This window comes from Gouania willdenowi, chromosome 19 (genome assembly GCF_900634775.1).
Source record: "Gouania willdenowi chromosome 19, fGouWil2.1, whole genome shotgun sequence".
In the NCBI taxonomy this organism is placed as follows: Eukaryota; Metazoa; Chordata; class Actinopteri; order Blenniiformes; family Gobiesocidae; genus Gouania; species Gouania willdenowi.
Window position 1 is genome coordinate 6,571,193 of NC_041062.1, and position 23,471 is coordinate 6,594,663.

The 23,471-nt window shown below is 35.9% G+C and overlaps 1 protein-coding gene across 2 annotated transcripts in view; it reads right to left on the reverse strand.

Moving 5' to 3' along the window:
• The window catches only part of dock1 (dedicator of cytokinesis 1), a 211,018-nt gene that overhangs the window by 176,272 nt on the left and 11,275 nt on the right, over positions 1-23,471 (reverse strand). For both annotated transcript variants that reach the window (XM_028475387.1, XM_028475386.1), the window contains exons 2-11: positions 13,747-13,830; positions 11,751-11,791; positions 11,605-11,660; positions 9,798-9,894; positions 8,567-8,715; positions 8,228-8,363; positions 5,607-5,764; positions 5,405-5,486; positions 3,293-3,428; positions 2,170-2,242 (exon numbers count right to left, since the gene is read on the reverse strand). In XM_028475387.1, the coding sequence (XP_028331188.1) occupies positions 2,170-2,242; positions 3,293-3,428; positions 5,405-5,486; positions 5,607-5,764; positions 8,228-8,363; positions 8,567-8,715; positions 9,798-9,894; positions 11,605-11,660; positions 11,751-11,791; positions 13,747-13,830 (1,012 nt within the window). The remainder of the gene's footprint in view (positions 1-2,169; positions 2,243-3,292; positions 3,429-5,404; positions 5,487-5,606; positions 5,765-8,227; positions 8,364-8,566; positions 8,716-9,797; positions 9,895-11,604; positions 11,661-11,750; positions 11,792-13,746; positions 13,831-23,471) is intronic.

Consider the following 23,471-nt stretch of genomic DNA (forward strand, 5'->3'; position numbering starts at 1 on the left):
GTTAGGCTTCCTAATCAATGAAAATATAGGTTTTAATATTTTCGGTGTGGGCGTCTGAGGCTTTTTTTGTGTCAGTATAACCCTTGATTTGAATTTCTTGAAAATGATCAAATGTGGGAAAGCTTGATATGAAACGTATTTTAACATAGAACTGTAACATGGTTCCCCAGTTCTGCATTAAATCACAATTGACAATTTTTATAGAATTTTCATGGCGATTGATAATTACAAAGTCACTTATCTGAACTGAATTACAATTTAATTAAGATTTTGACGACAAAAGATTTTTTTAAATCACAATTACAATTGACCCCAACCCTGATGATGTGAATACAATGACAGACACAAAGTTGACCCAGTATGAGTAATAAAAGAAACACATAGAAATAATCCCTGAGGAAATCACACAGATGTCAGCATCTATGAAGCTCCTACATCACTTGAAGCCATCGTCCCTCCCAGTTTTGAAACATTTTCTGATGTTAAACATCAAACATATCCACATTTATAATGTCTGCGTTAAACGAGATAACAACTAATAGATGCAGCAGTGTTTTACATCACAGGGATTAATGTGTACACGACGACGGATGCCCTGAGCATCAGGAGCAGATGTGATGTGGGGACGTCCACATTGGCAGCTGAAGAACAACAGGCTGACAAGGCATCTGCAGTAAACAAGACTTAAAGCGATGAAGGAGCAGGCAGTGCTAATGAGAGCCTGGTGGGAGCAATGAAGATCATCTCCCTCCCAGGCTGTCTGCCACCTTAAATCCCAACTCAGTTTAAACAAAACAACAACCAGGACAGAAATGTTATACGTTCATGAGAAAAATATTCAAGTCAACCAACAAGACTGAATGTAACGTTTTTAGAGGTTTTCACTTTGTGTAGTATTATCAAAACTAAACCATTTTATAAAATAAATTAGGGAGCTTTAATGATTCAGGAAGTATATATAATACATTTTGGATTTATTTACAATTAGATTTAATAAAAAGTCCAGAAATAAAGCCAGAAAAACAACAGCAAAATTTTTACCCTGATTTTTAAAAAAAACATAAAACTGATTTTTTAAATTGTATTAATGTGTAATTTGATTTTCAGAAAAAATTTTGTTGTTTAATAAACAAAAAAATAATGGTTTTACATTGTTAAAATGATTTAATCCAAATCTAAATTCAGCAACAACAAAAACAATGTGGGAAGCTTCTCTGATTCAAGAAGTACAAATAATGTATTTTTTATATTTATCAAAAAGTCAGGAAATTAAAGCTGTTAGCAAGTTTGCAAACAGTCCAGAAAAACTACGACGTAATTTTTACCCTGACCAAAAAAATCATAAAACAGATTTTTCTTTTTTTTTAAACAATGTGGGGAGCTTTTCCGATTCAAGAAGTACAAATTATATATTTTGTATTGATTCATTTACAATTATATTTATTAAAAAGTCAGGAAATTAAAGCTGTCAGCAGGTTTGCAAACAGTCCACAAAAACTACGACAACATTTTTACCATGACAAAAAAAAAAAAATAATTATTTATTTTTTAATGTAAAATTTGGTTCTCAGGAAGAAATATTACATATATATATATTTTTTTTTTGCATCAATTACATATTTTTCTAAATAAAATAAAATAAATTGTTTAAGATTTGAGTTAATTCAAATCTAAATTTGGCATAATAAAAAAAAATGTGGGGCGCTTTACTGATTTAGGAAGTGCACAATCATTTTTGGATTCATTTATAATTACATTAATTAAAAGGTCAGGAAATAATAGCTGTCAGCAAGTTTGTAAACAGTGCAGAAAAACTACAACAAAATAATTTTATTTTTAGTCGTATATCAAAACTTCGGTCCACCAAATATCACTTCTTAAAACCTGTTAATCCATTCTTACTTGAAAGCTGTAATTTCAAAGATGTATGCTTATCGACGGAAAACGCAGAGTGGGTTGAAACATTTGCAATTTTGCAGCAAATGAAGATAAAGGTCACTGCTGCCTTTGAAACGTACAAATGTGATTGAGATTGTCTTTAAACTTCTCTACTATTTCCACTGCTTTCTATCTGAAAACTAAAACACTTATAAAAGAAGACTTTGGTGAACGTTTTCATTTAATGGAACACAACTCCCAACATAAGTGTGCTTTTACGTGTGTACTTACGGCTGGAACGGTATAAAGTGCTGCTTATCCTCATCATCCATTTTGCCAGTTATTATGTCTGTAACATCCATGACTACAAAGAAAAAAAAAAACACAATAAAGAGAAAGGGTTACAAACTTAACACCAAGTCTGAAACCTGTAATCTTTTTATCTTTTTATGAATTAAAGCACAAAATGAAGCCATAATATGTTCATGTTTAATTTATTTAGACTTCTCTCAGGAAATTTACTTTCGCTTTGATGTGTCTTTATGAGTTATTTCTGGGCGTGGCCATCGGGCAACAGGGGGGGTGGCCAGCCTGAGAGAACTGTCAAAAAGTTGGCCACACCCAGAAAGAACTCATTAGGACACATCAAAGCAATCAGCAGACACCTCTGAGGAAGGCTGACAGTTGATAGTTGAAACATGTCAGGAGATCAAAGTGAAATTTACTTTAAAATTTACTTTGATCTCCTGACATGTTTCGACTTGTCTGAATAAATAAAACCACAAGATATTATTTCAAAAAACAAAACAAAATGAACTTGTTGGAAAAATTACAAAATGAAGCCCTTTCAAAATTATAGTAGGATGTATTTGTGTTGTAAATATCTAACTTTTTTTGGCAAAAAAAATAAATCAATCTTGTTCCTTTGCCCCATTTTCTGATTGTAAATGCAACAATATTAAAACAAACAAACTAGAGTTTTTACACCTTTGCTTATTGATCTTGAAGGATGAAACGGATCTAGTTCAACTTTCCTTGAAGTTGCACTAAAAAAAAATAAATAAATAAAAAAGTAAAGGAGTAGCACCATTTTCTCTCTCTACTAAAGAACCCAGGGCAAAACGCCAATCTAATTAGGTTATGATGCAGCAGGCGGAAAGCCAAATGACATGAAATCATAATCTCTTTGTTTTAGAGCTCAGAAATCCAGCCAAATGTATTTATTCACCCTGCAAAGGATTCTGGCACAACACGTCAAACAATGACGCAAAACAACTGATACATATTGAGATGTGAGAGAAGCCAGGATCAGCTTAAATTTACCATAATCCTTCGTCTCAGAGGTGACTACTTTGAACTTTTAGAATTCACTTATTTCTTTATCAGTGTGTGTGTGCATGTGTGTGCGCGTTACCAGCTACTCCAAACGGCCTCCTAAGCCCTGACGTCAGTTTCTTGGTGTTGTTGTCCCGTAGCTCCATGCGTCCCACTCGCACAATCTGACACACAAAGCTGATCTTCTCCCTCTTTAGATCTTCACTGCCCAAGTCCTGAAGAGAGACAAACAGTGCGAAAACTTTTTAATAAGCAGATCATATTCAGCTACCCTATCGCAGTCAGATAGCTTCAGATCCTAACTGTGAAATTAAACACGCCTTAAAGGGATCCGCCCTTGTTTCTACAGGTTTGGCCTAAAACCTTTGAAATGTATTTATTAGTAGATCTATGCCTAACAAAACACATTATTTTGCACCATATTCATTTAATTGCCTTTTAAAAAATGGGACTACAATTTTAGAGCCTGTGTTCCGCCATCTTGAAATCACGTGATAAATGATGTCACACGGCCCCACTGCCTGTAAACAACCCATTGTTTCCTATTGGAGTGAAGCTTTCAGCCTGATTTTTAAATAATTGTGCAGCTTTTTTGGTCAAAATGCCAATTTGTGCCGCTTTTGGTTGCTCTAAATCAGTTGTGTCAAACTCATTTTTGTTCAAGAGCCAAATATGGACCAGTTTTACCTCAAGTGGGCCACAGCTTTTAGGTGGGAAAAAGAAAACATTTTAACATTAATTGTACAATAGTTTTTAATATCAGTCCCTGCCTGATCTTCACTTTCAAAAATTCCTCATTTTTTAATCAATTTTTTGTGTAATTTAGAGGAATTATGTGGAATTGTTAGTGAGAAATTGGAAGATTTCTGGAAAAATTAAAAATGACTGCATTCATGTAATATAAACCAATGAAAACTGCAAGACACTTAAAATATTGTACAGTTTCATTAAATTGGTGAATTTGAGATATCTATAACTGGATTATTTGGTAATTTACAAAAAAATCCGTGTTACATTTTTACCATCTCCTGCGGGCCAGATTGTACGTTCTAAAGGGCCAGAGTTGGCCCCCGGGCCTTGAGTTTGACACATGTGGTCTAAATAATCAGGAAAAGGGAAAGATGCCGATGTATTCGTGTTTGTGTGTCTTCGACACTAACTTCAGCCACCAGAGCATGTCAGCACACTGTTTAAGGGGAGTAAAGGTCCCTTAGGAGAACCCTTCTTCTCTGCTTCATTGTCGACTATCAAACCGCAGAGTTGGAACTGTCACAGCAGATTTTTTTCAGGTCTCAACTGTTTTTATGCTCTTTCGGTAAACAAAAGGGGTTTACATCTGCATCTTTCACATTTCCTGTTTATTTTAGAGCAACCTAATGCAGCACAAGTCGGGATTTTCACCTAAAAGCTGCTAAATGATTAAAAAACAGGCTGAATGCTTCACTCCAATAGGAGACATTAGAATGTTTACAGGCAGAGGGGCCATGTGACATCATCAATCACATGATTGGGAAGTGATGGCCTAGTGGATAAGGACAGTGGGTCGCCCGTTTGAGTCTCACCTAGGCCAACACTGTGGGATGTTGAGCAAGTCCCTTAACCCCAATCCAACTGCTACCCCTCGGGGAAAATGGGTAAAAATGCAGAGAAGAATTTCACTACGGTGATCAATAAAGGTTATATTATATACATTATTTCAAGATGGCAGAACACAGGCTCTAAAACTGTAAAGAAGTCCTATTTTTAAAAGGCAATTAACTGAATATGGTGCAAAAAAATGTGTTTTGTTAGGCATAGATCTTCTAATAAGCACATTTACAGGATTTTAGGAGGATCCCTTTAAAATTGTGCATCTTTAATCAAAGCTCCATCAGGCATAAGTAAACATGTTGAGAAAGAACAGCTTCAGAAGCTTAAATCCAAACTTTTTTGATCACAAACAACACCTATGATTACGTCCACACATTATTTTCCTTCAGAAAGCAGGGAAAGTGCTCCCAGTGGGTGCACGCTGAGTCGCTGACCCACCCTTGGGCTTCAATTTGAGAGAGAGATGAAGTCGTTGGTAAATGGGTGAAATAGGCAGGCTCTAACAAATACCAGCTCCGTAAACAGGCTCTCACATTCCTCATAACACGGCTGTCCAAACAGTGAACTATAGAAATACACTCCCTCAGGCAAACTCACTCACCGTAAAGACAGAACGGAGATTATGAAGTTGGTCGATATCTTTAACCAGACCTGAGCTTGACCATTTAACCAGATAGTTTTCACTGTGAGAGAGGATGAAAGGGGAGAAAAAATTGCATTACGTTTTGCACCAAAAATTCATTTGACACAGCTTTCATTCTTGTGTTTTCACGTGGTAAGGGGAAACAAATGCATGAGTTTACCTGATGAACTTGGATTCCACGGGGTCGTACAGTGACATGAGCACCTCGGCATCCTCCCCGATCTTGCACACAACGTTTTTCAGGGTGACAAATAGGGCGAACGCTGGCGTGGAGGCGAACTTGGCCTGCCTTGACAGATCAATATTCTGCTTTTGGGACTGTGAGAGAAACAGAAGAGTCACAGTGACAACAGGCCCTGCCTCTCTGCCTCTAAAGCAGAAACAGCAACTTTTATCACAGCAGGCGCCACAAAAATGTCATGGTTGGATTCAAAGGGTCACATTATCAACATTCTTGTCCGCGTTAAAAACAAAGTGTGCTTGTTTTTGATGTTGTTTTGTGTGTATTTGTTGTGGTTGTGTATATTGTTTGTCTTTTTGTGTAGGTTTGTTATTGTTTTGTGGGGTTTTGGAGTCATTTTGTGTATTTTTGTTGTTGTTTTGCATAATGTACAGTATTGACATTTTGTGCATTTTTTTTTCTTAATCTTTGTGGTTTTTGTTATTTTGTATATATTCCTGTCAGTTTTGTTTATTTTTGGAGTCATCTTATGTGATTTTTGTCATATTATTTCTCATTTTGTGTAGGTTTGTTGTTCAGTTCAATTCAACTTTATTTATATAGCGCAAATTACAACGAAAGTCATCTCGAAGCACCAAGAGGAATGTATTGTTGCTTTACGTGTTTTTAGAGTATCTGTGTATTTTTGTTGTTTTGTAAATTTTTCAGTGTTTTGTATTTTTCTTGTCATCTTCTGTGCTGAGTAATTTTCATAATTTTAGTTGTGTTTTGTGTATTATTGTTGCCATTTTGCTTTTTTTCCCTGTAGTTTTTCAGTTATTAGAGTGTCATTTTGTGCATTTCCTTTGCCGTTTTGCATCATTTATTCTCATTTTGTGCATTTCTGTTCTTATTCTGTGTATTCATTTCATTATTTTGTATATTTTGCTGTCAGTTTTGGAGTCATTTTGTTTGTTTAGGCGTAATACTGATTATTTTTGTTGTCTTTTATATTTTTTATTGTCATTTTGTGTAATTTTTCCTGTAATTTTGTATGTTATTAAGGATTGATTTTGTGTATTTTTGGAGTTTTGTTTGTTTTGGTGCAATACTGATAATTCCTGCAGTCATTTTGTGTATTTTCTGTCATTTTGTATATTATCGAGTCATTTTGTGTATTTATTTAACATTCATCCGGCTTCTTCGTAACCTTGGCCAAACACTTCAAATGTGCATTTCTAGATCAATACATTCCTCTTGTGTTTTTCCGAGACATCCAGCAGGTTAAAATCCTAACTGTAAATTTAAATGAAGTCGATCCTAATGCATTTCACACTTCGTAAAGAGCATTTACATCTGCTTGATCTCCATGACAGGAGCAACATTAAAAGCACATAAGCTGAACCTCCCTGGTTGCCCTTCAAAATATGCTCATTAATATTCATTGCGTGGACAGGACACTTTTCCCCATTAACCATGCATATGCAATGAAGGCCTTTGAAATAAAAGGTCACACAGGATGAAACTACATATCTGCGGGGTCTTTAGCATGTGACAGTTCCTATACACTGTCAACTTACATTAAGATGCACGGCGCCACTGCTAACTAAGCTAAATAACTTAGCGTTCACTCACAAATTGTAACTTTCTGTAAATGAGAGACAACACAGAGTGTAGTAAGGGGATGTTTAAACAAAATAAATTGGCACTTTATAAATGGTCACGACTGGGAAGGATTAGGCGTGGAGGAGAATCAGCGAGGAGGTGGTAGTAGCAGGTAAAAGTTCTCTCTGTAGCACTGAGCTAGCATAGCATTAGTCGCTAATCACACCGGCTTTTTTCACTGGTGGTTTATGTTTATGAGAGGAGAAAAAGGAGAGCAGCAGGCAGTGAAACTCCCCGAGTTGGATGTGTCGCTGGTGGGTGAACGCAGCATTAGCCAATCAGAACGCAGAACACAATGCGTAAAAAAATACATCCAGGATTGCACTGTAAAAAAATCCACGAAACACCGAGGCCGCAAAAGCTGAACCGCAATATAGCGAGGGACTACTGTATTTTCAATCACAAGATAACCTGATTACTACTCAAACCACAACACATCGCATGAGATTTTCAACAGGATTATGGGCGAAATGTTGTTTGTCAAACTTTCCACACAATATGTTAATGTTTCATTTATTCAGACAACTGTTCCACAGTAAATCCACTTTGATCTCCTGACATGTTTCGACTGCAAACTGCCAGTGTTCTTCAGGGGCTTCTGCTGATCGCTTTGATGTTTCCTAGACATCCACGTAATAATTCCAGCAAGTTTTTTTGTCTTCCTGCTGGAATTATAAACTTTCTAGACTTTCAAATACTCGTTTTCCACTGATAAATAGCTGTAAATGCATGATATTGTGCCAAAACATGCATGTGAGGCATTTCCAAGTCATGTTGGGCTCGATTTTAAATGTTGAGAAAGAATTTAAATTGCAGAACTCAATTCCGTCTTTTTCAGTTCATTTTCAGCGGTCACAAATAACAAATTGGAGGCCCTAGATATATATATATATATATATATATATATATATATATATATATATAAAATACAGGTGTACAAAGAGGCATTAATGCACCTTTTCCTCTTGGATCCTGTCCTCGATTTGTTTGGAGGCTGCCTCGTGAGCACGAAACAAACTGATGGTGCTGGTGAGCTCTGGATCCAATATGTTCCCATCAGTGTCCCTGACGACTAAATCTAGATCCAAGTACCTGAAAATAAAGCAGAAACCTGGTTAACCCGAGTCATATCTCACCAACATCAAAGCCTAAAACTACTTAAAATGATACAAGAAACATGCAGCTGCTCCAATGTTTTCCTTTTCTCTTTTAAGCTCCAAAGGTTTCTTGTTGATATCAGCACAGATCGATAGAAGCAGGGGAAATTAGAATTAGTCTCATAACTTGATCCTCACTTGTTGCCGTAGTCGATCTTGGAGGTGACTTTCTGCTTGAGTTCAGTGAGCTCGTCCTGGGGAAGGGTGCCAGAAAGGATCTGCGAGCGCCACTCGATGAGGTCATAGATCATGTCACGAACAGAGTTGAACATCTCGCGTTTGTCGCCCTGACAGACACAACAGCAGCGAACATCTTAGACAGGAGAGGACTTCTTTTTTTTAAACTGATACTTGAGCTTTATTCTGTTTCACTAAGTAGGAATAAAGTGATTTATATCTTTAAATATGGATGTTTGAACAATGCAAAGCCCATTTTCGGGCACAGAAAACTACCTGCAATCCACCAGCAGGGCAGGAATAAAGAAGCTATGATGGATAGTTCATATTGCTTTGCAAGGTTTTCATGAAATATGAGGCAAATTCATCATGTCAAGGATATCTAAAGGGGGCTTAAAGGAGTAATATCGCACATACAGAACTTGTGATTGATGACTGAGGAAAGCCTGATCAAAGACAGATACGGATCATCTCTCAAACTAAAGAATCCTTGAGAACAGATTCAATCTGTGATGTGAGTGGGAGTTATTACATTTTACAGATGAAAGATTACAATTTTAGTGAATATTGAATGGGATTATTTTATGAAACCTATCAAGCGTTTAAAGCGTTTATCTACGCCAGTAGTTTCCAAACTGGGGGGGGCGCCCCCTGACGGTCAACACTACATGTAGTGCAGTCTTTTTACGACAGATATGCATGTTTTATTAGCGCAATGAAAAAATAAAAAACCTTTTTAACCAAACATTAAACGTGTTTGAATACAACAAATATTTGACACCCCAAAAAAATTCATTTCATATTTTTTTGTTACTTTGAATAAAAATGTTTGTATTTTTCATTGAAGTTTTTGTTTGAGTGAAGCAATATTTTTTGGGATTGAATAATAAGATCCCCATGTCCTACCTATAATATCGTCCAAAAACAAAAAAAGTGCGTAAGAAAAACTTTAAAAAAAAATATGAAAAGAGAGGGCAATGATACACCTTTGTGAGGGGGAAAGGAACATGGGAGAGGGAGTTACGGTGGGACAATGGAAGGAATTTTTAATTTGTAAGAGTTTGTAAGAAGAAGAATCACAATGTTGACTTTTTTTAATAAAGAAAACAAACAAAATACCCCATTTTGTTATAATTTTGTTGTTTGGGAACCACTGATGTTGTTGTGATGTATTTATTTGACCGTAGCTTACCACATACAGGTCCCTCCATATGGTCGCCCATTCCCGCAGTGTGGTGGTCACCTCCTGGACCAGCGGCAGCTCCGTGGGAATCACTGACTCTTTTTGCCTGCATTGAACAAACCAGTTACTGAGACTTTTTTTTTTTAACCATATCATGTCCCTCTGTCCATCATGGCAGCATTTCCCATGAAAAAGGAAATTGAAATTTGGTATAGTAATACAGTGAAAAATGAATAAACATTAAATGATTATAAGACACAGAGGCAAGCGACAATGTTAAGGATTTTCAATATCCACGAGTAGTGAAATAACCCAAAGTTGGGGTCCCAAAAAAAAAGAAAAAGTTGCATAAAGAAAAATTGATTTACATCCCAAGAAAGAGTAACCTTTACACTATAAATTAAAATACAGTTCATCTTTTTCTTACATTCCCACATGCTGTTATGGGCCAGTAAAAATGGTAAAAAAAAAAAAAAAAAAAAATTAAAAAAAAGACTGTAAAACTGTAAAAAGAATGAATGGGACAAGTTGCCTGCTGGAGTGAAGCTTTTATTTTTAGAGCTCCCCAGCTGACTGGCTGCAGTATAGGTCATAAACACCACCTCCTCAATGATAACACATTTTTTTCCAAACCTAAACTCTGCTGTGATCATTAGTTATTATCACCCTACATTGTGTTCAAGTGCTCATTTTTCTGTGAAGTTTGTTTTAAATAAGTTATTTGAGGTTGAAAAACAAGATTTTACATAGCTGGGCTTGCGTTAAAGTCATCAGGGCAGTACACTAAATGGGCGGGGCGTGTTACCAGGGCTCCTCCCGTTGGACCCTACTGCGCAGACTCTGGCTCCAAATGACATCAAATTTGAAAGATGGAAGCTCCTCTAAGCACCATATTTTGGCTTCAAGAACATTGAGTGACAACATCTCCCGTGCACGCCCACTGCTGTCCCCTAAGAACCAATACATATATGTAACTAATCATTAGGGATGTGTCTATGTACATAGCTCTGAGCTGATCAAATTACAGGGAGGTGAGGCATGTGTTGTTTACTGAAGGCCCAAACATGTTCCAGACCCAAACACAGAAACTTTTTTCCAATTTTGAGGGGCTGACATGTCCACCAGATAGAATGTATAGCACATATTTTTGTATATTTTGAGAGAGTGGGTGGAGCTTTATTACTACACCAAATTTCAGTTTCCTATGTGGTGTAGTTCCTGAGATATTGGAAATAGAAGAAGAATAATGACGCACAAAAATCGGCACATTCCCCCGTCACTGAATTGTCCATATCTCAAAAAGTATTCATCTGATCAAACTGAAAATTTACAGTGTGCCTATTGAATTATTAGGAACAATTGGTAAAAATGTTGCACCAAAGTGATGTGAAAATTTGAAAATGTGTTGAAATGACCTGTAATCTTTGGATTTCAGGGTCTTTTTTTTTTTTAGCTGAGTGGTAAGTCTGTTGGCACGAGAAAAATTCAAGATAGATGATCAAAACAAAGGAGTGTCACATCTTTTGATCATTACATTTTGGGTCAAAATGGATGCATCTCTAGTAAAAAAAACTAAAAAAAAACTGCTTGAGCAAGTCAACAAGCCTCCCAGGACATGGGGGAAAACTTAAAAGGACAAAGTGCTTTGATTGTTTCACATCAGCTTTCACCTTCAGCCATCGGAAGAGGCTTGAATGGGAAGAAAAGTGAGTCGAGGTGGATGAGGGGATGCAGGAAAACCCAAGCACAAGGAAAAACACGAGCAGGTATTGCACTTAATAGAACACATGTGATGTAAGAGTGGAGCAGTACTAACCCGCTGCCTTCGACCGTGGCCTCTTTCAGGTGGATGTAACACGCAGGAAATATGCCCTGAAAGAGAAAGAGATCAAAATACCATCAGCACAGTTTTTACTGGGAAATTCTGGTAACTGGTAACCAAAGTGAAACTCTGCCACTCACCTTCTTAGATTTTCTGCGCAGCCTGTGCCCTCTGTACCAGTCTAAATGACAGCATAATTATATAACATTCATGCACCACTAATGTTACTTTACAAAGAAAATAAACATGTTTTCTTTTCTTTTTGGGGGAATGTTTCAAAATACTCTTATTGACGACATTTAAATGAGACCAACTATGATTAGTTTTCTTTCAAAGTTGGGGTGAGTTCATGTTAAAGGATGTTAATTACATTTGTTCTTTATTATTAATTTTTTTTTTTAAATCCAATAAATAAAATTAAACATTTCAACCAGACATTTAAAGTGTTAAAATGCCTTTGAACAGGTTTTTTTTATTTATTTGGTTTGAATAAATTTGTACTTTTTATTGACATTTTTTGATTGCTTTAAGCTAAATTTTGGGGGGGATTTAAGAACACAATGTCTTACCTATAATATGGACCAAATACCAAAAAAAAAAAGCTGACCAATTCCAAAAAGTATTTTCAATCAAATATTAACTTAAAAAAAAAAAGTGTTAAAATGCAATTTTATAGGTGTCAAATATTAATTTGCATTCAAACAATCGTATTATTCAATTAAAAAAGTTACTTAAACACTTTAATAATAATAATAATAAAAAAAACATTTAAAACAAAGAAAAAAGTGTTAAAATGCAATGTTATAGATGTCAATAATTTATTTGCATACAAATAATTTTATTCTGTTATTGAAAAGGTATTTCTAATGAATAAAGCAAGCTATTTGATTGTAATTTTTTTATTTGAAATATTCTTTTGTTTTTTGTATTTGGGCCCATATACATTCTGTGCTGATTATATTTTTGTTTAAGTACCATTTTTTAATTGAATAATGAAGAAACAAATCTACCTTAAAAATATAGAAAATTCATAATAAGAACATAATGCAAATTAAATGTTTTTTTTTTTTATTTACTTATTTTTTTAAACAATTCTATTATTTGATTGAAAATATTTTTGGTTATATTATGGTACCTCCATAATATAAAAAACACAGTTCATATCTTGTAATTAAATAAACTAGCACAGTGCCTGTCGGAAGTATGGATTCATATAGTGGGAGGAGTTTAAGTATGTGTTTGAAGGTTGGATGTACAAAGAGGTGTACATACTCTGTACTCAGTAGTGTTATAAAGGGGTTTAATTGTGTGTGCAAAGTAAAATAGCGTGCGCGATTTCCCTGGTTTAATTTGTTTGGTGTATTTTTCTATAATGTGTGTTTTCATTTTGTGTGTTTTTGGAGCCTTTTTCTATATATTAACAGTTACTTTTTTGGTTTTTGTTGTCATTTTGTGTGTTTCTGGAGTCATTTTGTATAGTTTTGTGCATTTTTGTTATTGTTTTGTGTACTTTTTGTATAAATGTTAAGGTTTTTTTTTTTATTTTACTCATTTAGTATATTTTTATTATAAATACTTTATGTGTGGTGTGTGTGTGTTTCTGTAGTGCCACACGCGTGCGTTTGCCCTCTTGTTCCGTGTGTGTACATCTACATATCAATCCATTTCCAGCTTTTTCTCCAGGTTTTTTATGAAATTATTCATTAACTGTAGCATTATGCGACGTCGCACAGCTTTCAACCAAGCTGCAGCTATGTAGCAAGTATGAGCTCTGTCTGTCCCTGAACACCAGAGATATTTGAGGCACAGACACACAGACAGACAGACAGACAGACAGACAGACAGACAGACAGACAGACAGACAGACAGACAGACATTCATTGCTTTAATAGATAAATTTACTAATTCTGATGACAAAATGTAATTAATAATTACATTTTTGTCAGAAGACGATAAACAATAATTTAAAGATCTGTAATCAAAATTAACACTGCTATACGACTTTAATAAGAACTTTACATTAATGGTTAATGATCATCATGGCATCATATCAAAAGATCAGATCGAGTGTGAGACACAAAAGAGGAGGATATAAATGGGTGTGTGTGTGTGTGTGGGTGTAGTCCATGTTCTCACCTTCATACGTCTCCAGGATGTGAACTGTGTCTCCGATCTGCAGTGACAGCTCCTCCTCTCCCCGGGCGTCGTAGTTATAGATCGCTGGAGAAAGATGAGAGAGGAACCATCAATGGTGGGAGGAGATATATTAAGTGTTTGGCTCCCTCGTGGTGATAATTCGGTGCCATTGCGATGTGTAACGAAGACATCAACCGTACACAATATGTCCAACCACCCACACGGTGTGACACGGTGACGGTCAGGCCGTGGTTCTGTCAATGTTGAGTGTTATATTAGCACATTTGTAGGGCCTACTGACAAGAAACCAATAATGTAATGTTATATAACAACACGACAAGCGAAGTGACACTGATGAGAGGTTTTGTTACAAATTTTACTTGTTCCTTAGCAGTGGTTCTCAACCTTTGGAGACATCAACATTGAAGAACAGTCAGGTGGAGACAGGGCCATCTATAAGGAGGAATAAAGGGGGGAGATTTTTGGGGTCCTTCCATAAAGTCAGCAAAATGATGGTGCATTGTTCTATGAATCTGTGATAACCACATTTATTTATTCATCTGAATAATATCCACTGTTATCCAGGAAGTTTAGTATTATTTGCACCATAGCATATAGCAGACAACTGGACACCCGGGGGCCAGATCCGGCCCTCAGTTTAATTTTACACGGCCCCCAAAGTAAATGTACAAAATGACAGAAAAGTACACAAAACAAGAGCAAGAATACATTAAAAAAAACACAAAGAATTAAAGAATTGCAAGAAAATACAGAAAAAGACAAGAGAAAAACAGAAAAAACAAAACGACAACAGTAATACACAAAATTACTCAGAAAAATATAGATAATTACAGAAAATGACAACAAAAGTACACCAAAAGACTAGAAAAACACAAAAAATGACTCTGCAAACCCACAGTACTAACAAACAAGCAAAAAGACAGCAGAAATGCACAAACATTACTCCAAAAAATAAGTCATAAAAATATATACAGTATGATCTGTGCTGATATCAGCCAATGATCAATACAGCAATATCGGTATCGCATCGGAAGTGAAAAACTCGTGGGACACGCCTACTATTTTTTTCAAATTTATAATGTTTAACTTCAACTAATTGCATAATGTCTACCAAACTATCCAATTTGAATTCACGTTTTAAGACATTGTTTTTACAGCTTTACGGAGGCCTAAAACAAACTCATCCAGTTTTTTTTTTCATCATTTTAAAGCTTCACAAATGACAATATTTTAAAAAAAAAAAAAGAGAGAAGCAAAGAAAATATTTTAAAGCTTCAATTAAAATCAAATCAAAATTCAAAACCACAAACATCAACAGTCCTTTTATTCTGTGCTCAACCAGCGACCAAAACAAGTGGCCCTATTCTTCTCTGCAGCTACGGACGCGGCACAGCAAACCGCTGAGTCAGCATGTCATCGCTTCTATAGAGACAATCAAATCCTGAGTGGTGACAGTTTCCTACACATGCTTCACTCAAACAGCTCACGTCGCCTCTTTAAGGCTCTGCTAACGTGTGTCTACATCAACGTACGTACTGTGTTTCCCTGATTTATGCACAGCTCGTAATAACACAGGAGGAAAAACAGACCCAGGAGTCTTTCTATAAATGTGTTGTGGGAATGCAGACAGCTCTGCTCCACTAGAGGCTTCTAGGGGTGAATGACAGCTTAATTAAAAAAAAAAAAAAAAAGGAAAACACTGAATGCAGGCGCGGGTGCTTCCCCGGCAGGCTGATGGTGCAGCGTGTGAATCAATTATTATGTTGCAGAATTACTTGTCATCTAAACAGCTAGTTAGTGAGGATGCAGGAGGCATCCACACTATTATTATCCATTTTTTCTACCGTCTGCGCTAACTCCTCCAACACCGTTTTACCGACAAATAAACTACCAAAAAATTCAGAAAGTTCATGGGATTTATGCTTGTACTTTTATAATTTGCAACTTTTAAACTTCTTGAGTTATTAAATGTTTTTCTTTCCCATTCATTTCTATTGGAAATTTCAACCCATTTCAACCCTATTGCTAACGCTAGACTAATGTTAATGCTAGGCTAATGCTATTGCTAGGCTAATGCAAATGCTAAACTAATGTTAATGCTAGGCTAATGTTATTGCTAGGCTAATGCTACGTTAGTGCTAATGTTAGGTTAATGCTATTGCTAGAACAACTAAGGGCGGGGACAGAAACAACAAAAACTTATCGGCGCGCTTATATCGAAGATATTCGTTTTCTGGCTGATATCAGACCGATATTCAATATCAATATCGGATCAGGACACCCCTAGTTATTACACCCCCTAAGTTTCAAATTAAAAAATGCCTTGAATATGGGCGGGGCTCCTAGGGTAGTTAAGACACACCCAGTCACAGCAGCCCCGCCCCCACGGCGCTGCAGTGTTACGCATGTTACTAAAACAAAGAACAATAGTCCGCAACAGTAGGTATGAGAAAAACTGACCCATTCATTATTAACCAATTGGTTACATGAATTTTAACCTTCAACATAATATCTACAGTATTCTACAATTTAATTAAAAAAAAAAATAATAATAATAATAATAATTCCAGAAAATCCGGAATTTTTAACCCAATATTTGTTTTCAGGCTAATATCGGACAAATATCCGATATTGATATTGGATCGGGACACCCCTAGTTAGCGAGCCTGTGTTCTCGTATAAACTATTGTAGGGCCTTAAATTTTCCATAAACGAACGAAAGAAACAAAAATCACGGAAAAAGCCATCTGACCCATTTTTTTTTCTCTCTCTCGTTATTGAAAAACAGGTATAATATGACACAAAAATGCCTCACATACATTTTTGGGATAATATCACACATCTACAAGCTTTTTAAACAGATGATATTATTAAAAATCCAATTTGCTTATATATAATAGATACAGTATATAAGCCTTATATATCGCAATATTTCACAGCGCGATTATATCGAAAAAAAAAAATTGTATTTCATACCATTTTGTACTTGTAAAGGTCAAATTTGTAATTAATGACATTGCGAAATATCAGTATGTATACGCACTGTTTAATATCAAGACATATAGGAATATATCCTATATATATATATATATATATATATGAATTATTGTGTAAATTACCAAATAATTCAGTTGTAGATATCTCACATTCACAAATTCAATAAAGCTCCAGAATATTTTTAGGAGCTGAAGGTTTTCCCACGCTTATATCACATGAATGCAGTCATCTTTGTAAATAAATTTCCCAAAAAAATCATGAAATTTCTCACAAATAATTCCACAAAAATTGGTTGTAAAATCAAAACATTTTGTAAGTGATTAACTTGCAGGGACTGATATTGAAAACTAGAGCACAATAAAGTTAACATTTTCCTCCCACCTACTATCTGTGCCCCACTTCAGATCAAACTGGTCCGTATTTAGCCCCTTAACAAAAATCACTGAACTATAGCATATGAAATATTAAATTAACAACAGAAGATGACTTCATTTACTTCATTTGGCACGTTTGATACGACTTCTGGAAGTTTGATAGCCAGTAAAGTCATGTGGACAGTGGAAAAGTGCAACTTGACGCAGAAATATGTAAAGCCTGACAACAGACTTTTAAATAAGGTATTATGTGGGACCCGCAGTAATAACGGGACCGTTATGTGACTGACGTGTTTCTTGGTTATGCAAATTAAAAAGAGAGTTAAAACAAACCATGCACCCCTGGAAGTCCTTTGGGTGTCCAAGTGCGCAACAATTATTATGAATGTACCGATTAAAAATGGAAAAAACAACAGAAAAGCCCCCTACGCTGTGTTTTCAGGGCGACATACGCTCAACAGCGCTGGTGAGAATATACATATATATATACTGTACATACAGTATAAAATGCAATGTAGCAACATAACCTTTAATAAGATGCAATTTCCTTTGTTTTGAAAACATGAGTTTGTATAGAACAGGTTAACAGGTCAAACCAATGGGTCCCATCATATATTAGCCACTGTGCTAAGATGAATTAGCAACTGTTCTCACTGAGGCAGAGAGATTTGTGTTTTATCAGAAGATGACAAACCACCACTGTGATTGCTGCCATGGAGACTAAAACATCATGTCGGAGCAATGCTGGTAGAATCTATGACTAGAATTAAAGTGTTTCCTGTCAGGTGTGGGCTAAACGACAGCTATGATTACTCATCAACATGCATTTGCATACCCAAGTAAACTGAAGTCAATTAGGAAGCAGCACAAAGGAGACGATCCATCTCAAGAAGGAGTCAAACAGGAAGTGGACTGTATTATCCCAGGATGAGCGTGCCGTGACATGCAAATTATTCTCAAGAAACGGGAGCATCATTCAACTGGGGCTCATTATCATCCATAACCTCTTGCATAAGACTCAGAAAACATTATTGTCAGGAAATGAGTGAGGGATCAGATTACCGACCGATCCACACATCTACGCCCTCTCCACAATTATACACAGCCTCATCCAAACACTGGACTGATTGTAATTCTACACTAAACGCTTGCTAATTACCTGCACTAATCTACGCAGAGTATAAGATACCATTACACTGATGAGAATACAGTAGGCTGATTAGCAAAGGCAGGAAAAGTTAAGTACATAGAGAAAGTTAGTGGGAATGGATCTGGTTGATGTCCCCGAGGAGCAAATCAGGGAATCCCAGACAGCAGCACTTTAGGAAAAATAGAAGCAAAACTGGACCAAGAGGAAACTCTCAGACATGAAGGCAGATAGGAGGCAAAGAAAACGCATAAAAGGACTCTAAAAACACACAAAAGCACAACAAAATACACCAAAGAAAAGCAAAAACAGTAACACACAAACTGACAGCAAAAATAAAACCAAATTTCACTAAAAACCCCTAAGGCAACTACAAAAATAGTAGAAAAAATACATAAAAACAACAACAAAAATACACAAAAATGACAAAAAAAATATCGTTCCAAATACACACAAAGAAAACCAAAATAAACAAAAATATGCAAAACTAAAACACACAGCACAACAAACTATATTACACAAAACAAAAATACACAAAAGTGACTCCAAAAACACAAAATGACAAAAGAATTACACAAAAATGACTTCATAAGCACAAAATTATAACAGAATTACACAAAAGTGACTCCAAAAACGCAAAATGACAACAAAAAATACACAAAAACCACTCCAAAAACACAAAATAACAGAATAATTACACAAAAATTACTTCATAAGCACAAAATTATAACAAAATTACTCAAAAATTACTTCATAAGCACAAAATGACAACAGAATTACACAAAAATGACAACCAAAAAATACACAAAATGATAACAGAGTTACACAAAAATTCCTACAAAAAGACAGCAAATAAAAAAAAAAAAACACAACCAACTGAATTACACAAAATCTTAGTGCTTTCCTGTGTTGACGCTTAGCTTGGTCATTATTCTAAATGCTGACATTGAGTAGAGAATAAAGAAAATATCCATTAGTAACCATATACAGTAAATATAAAAGTGTTTTTACCACTAGGAGAAATAAGGTAAGCCTGCCAATCAGATTCTTCAAACCTATGAGGGGTAAACCTGTGCTACTGTTTCTTAGAGGCTTTATTTTAGCCTTAATTATAAAAATCTGCCTCATGTTTACTTTTCCTATAGTCACAGACATTTGAACTATTAAGTCAGAACAGTCATTTTAAAAAGACAAGCAGCAATCTAAATGTATGATCTGCAACAATAAACACACGGTTAGAAGTGGCTCTAATTACGTACTTGACAAATACTGGCAGATATCTTGCTAACCCCATGGCTTTTGAAGATTAATCGTGACTGTAATATTTAAATCTTAAACAAACCCCGTGCTTTCTTTAAGACATTAAACACAAAGAGACTCTTGGGTTTGTCAGCAGATGGAATGTAGAGATGATCTTAATGTAAATAACCTGACGTTTATTTTAGCAACTGTTATGCGAGACAGAAAACCCTGGAGGTATTTTTTACCAATCCCAACGGGTAAAACCAGCGTTACTCTTACTGAAAACATGATGCAGGAAATACCATGTGAGATATTACTGGATCACAATACATGGAGCGCTTCCAGACAGCCAAGAGGAAGTGCTGATGTTTTTACGGCAAGAGGGAGGTTAAGAATGCACCGGAGGTATTTAAAAAAATATTTGGAAACTGAAAAACCCAATATAAATAGCTAACTAGAAGGGTTTAGGGAATAGAAAAAGACATCAGGTGAAAGGAGAAATCTACACATTACAAAATGAAGACACCACACGTAGCAAAACTTCCAGCCAAGTGGTGCACACCCCCCCACCCAGCCACCCCCGAGCCTTTGGGGTACAATCTAACCCAGGTTGATAACTCAGCTTCTGTTGCCTCCGTAGTGCTGAGTTATGCCTTTAATTGAAAATCACATTTTTAATACAACAGGGAGACAGAGAGAAGCGGAGCTCATTACAGGATGCTGAACATTAGCTTTAGCACAGCGGCTACTGTAGCGTCGTCTTCTTCTACTGCACTAGCCTACGTACAGGCGTGGGTTCTCAACTTGTGGACTGTCACCAAAATGTGGGTCGCAATTCCAACGAATGGCGAATTTCTATTTTTATCTTGTTTGTTTGTGAATAGGAGTGTGACGATATCTCGATATATTGCGATATTTTTTTTGGAACGATCGATTATCGATATGCTAAGAAGAATTGAATTTTTTTTAATTTTTTTTTTCCCAAAAACATTTTTTTGCTTTATCACTAAAATGTGCAGGTACATCTTCACAGAAATGTTGTCACTGTTTGTTGAAGGAACCAATATATTGTTAACTGGAATATTGCACTATAATGGTGTCACTGGTAAGAAATACCCTATTTTATGTTGACACTTATTTACAGTAATAGTGTCACTATTCATAGGACACTTTTTCAATGTATTGTCTTTCAGAGATATAAAATAAAAATTTAATTTTTTCACTTAATCTTTTTTTTTCCTGTTATGTCATAGATTATCGTAGATTGATTTCTGACCAATATAGCAATAATCGCAGTATCGTCATATCGTGAGATAATAGTTATTGTGAGCTTTGTATCGCGTATCGTATTGTGAGGTACCCAGAGGTTCCCACCACTATTTGTGAATACATATTACTACTGAATACTTTGTGCTGTAAGGATGTCCGATAGCATGATTTTACAAGTACTTAGATTTTTTTTAACTTCCTCAGGACAATTTTGCCTTTCTTCACTTTCATTACCCTAAAAGCTGATATCTATAGTTTCTGAGAAATCTATAATTATGTATGGTTCTTTTGAAATGCAAAAAAATACCTAACTAGTCTTTTACTATGGTCTACTGCCAGTGGTCATTCATATACATTAATGTATATAACTCCCGCCTTCGTCCTATAAACCCCTATACAAAGGCAAGAAAGTGCCGACGACGCCCAGCCAATAGGCTTCGACTTCCTGGAGCGAGCCACTGTCAATCAAAGTGAATGCGCCAATTGCCAACATATAAAGCGTCTAAAAAAGAAAAGTCCGGGTCCAAAGCTTGTGGATAAACGTCTTCGTGACCACAACAGAATTTATCTCGGAACTGCTTTTCAAAGGGGAGGGACTTGGCGACACTTCTCATGGACAGTTAATAAACATGTTTTAATCAAAAGTTATGGCACTCTAACAATAAATGTGTAATTTTTGTAGTTATGTGACTTTGTTATGTTTTGCAATGCACGTGCACAAACGGAGAGGCGTAGTTTCTGATTGATTGGCAGATGCAGGGGACGAAGTAGAGACATTCGTTCTCTCAGAAAAGTATTTCCCCACATAGCCAACGTTGTTCTTTCACATCCAAACTATGAATGAATGAATTATGAATTGATAGATCAAATCTAGTTGGTCAAATTAGGACTAAAAATCATGGAAAAACAAGCACTTCTCTCTGCTCTGAGACGCTGGGGGCGTGTCAGTTAGAGGCGCTGGAACAACGCCCACACGCAGAAAGGGCGCCACCTCCGTGTATTAACCCTATGGGAGTGTACTGTTTAGGAGGCCATGGAAGTTTGGTGTGCTTCAGCAGAAGGGGCGGGTTTATGCTAATAATGGCTCCGTTACATAATTGCGGCTATGATTTCTGACCCGCTCATTAAATCCTGAACACAAAAATTTGAAACAGATTTTGAAGTCAAGCTCCACAATTACATGTTTTAAGGAATATATTTATGACCTATTTAATGTGTTAAGAAGAAAATGTCAGAATTTGCTCTACAGGGACGGTCTGTACAGATTTTTAATATCAAACACGAGTAACATGAAGAATATTGGTGAAATAGAAGATATAATTATTTTAATTCATAGATGTTTGAATCTATATCAACATTACACATAATGGCAATTCTAACCAATACCTTTAGCACAGAAAGACATTGATGGCTGAGTGCTTTCAGCCCCAATGAGTGCATGAAATCAGAGATTTAGAAAAAAACTCTCAAGTGACTCAGCATATTTCACTCTGAAGCACTTTCCTGGCTATTTTCTGGAAACGTGACTTAATTTCACTCACAAATGGTTTAACAGCATCTGACCTTTGAGCAGGTGCGATCAGCGTAATCAAGCAAAGAGGAAAGGCGTATGCAACAGGAAATGCCTTGGACCTAGTTCATACTGTTTACTTGAAACGTTTTTTTTTTACAACCCCGAGGTTGCGTTCTGGTGACGCAGATGTCACAGACTGGCATTGGTGCATTGAAAAGTCCAGTAGAAAATAAAAAAAAAAGAGGCTCAGAAGAAGTAGCAGTGATAACAGTAGAAAAGGCTTTTCTGCAGCAAACCAGCATCTCTTACCACCAACATCAAAATGTCAAATACTCTAAAAAAATAAATAAATGTGAGAGAAATGTTCAAAAGAGAGCTTGTGAATAAACAGATGCCTCTGACTGCCATATCGCCTTGAACTACAGCAGTGGGTTGCCTTTAAAACTTTGGAATCCGAAGCTTTATTGCACTTTCATAGCAACTGAATCAATGATTTTCAATTGACTTTTGCTCCGTAAGCAGTGGCAATAAATGATCTACTTTGTAGAACCCTATGTATCAAACTCAGGCTTCTTCTAGGACAGTGGTTCTCAAACTTTTTTGGTACAAGTACCCCTATCTCTTATTTCTAATTCCAGGTACCCCAATTGTCCATCTACAACATTTTTGCATAGAAAACTATTCAAAAACAACGGTAGAGCATAATGATGAAATGAACAAGTGATAATACACATTTAATAGAATCTCTCTTTTTTTTTTATCAATTTTCCTGAAAATGTCATCCAAATCCGTTCATAACTTTTCAAGTTATCTTGCTAATAGACAGATATTTTGTTAAGTGCATTGAGATGACTTTGTTGTAAATTGCGCTATACAAATTAAGTTGAATTGAATTGAATAACTGAGAGATAAACAGAGGGTAAAACATAACCTTACAGCTCTTCGCTTCGCTCCTGGCGGAGGTAACAATGCAGGTCACCATAATTGTATTTGAGTTATAATTGAAAATGGATAAATGTAAAATGTAATTGACCCCAACCGTGGTTCTGACTATTTAAAAATGTAAATACTTTATTTTGAAAGTTGAATACACAATCAAGAATCATTACTGTCAATTTAATTTAACTCGACTGGAAAAAAAAAAAGGGGGGGATGCCTGAGA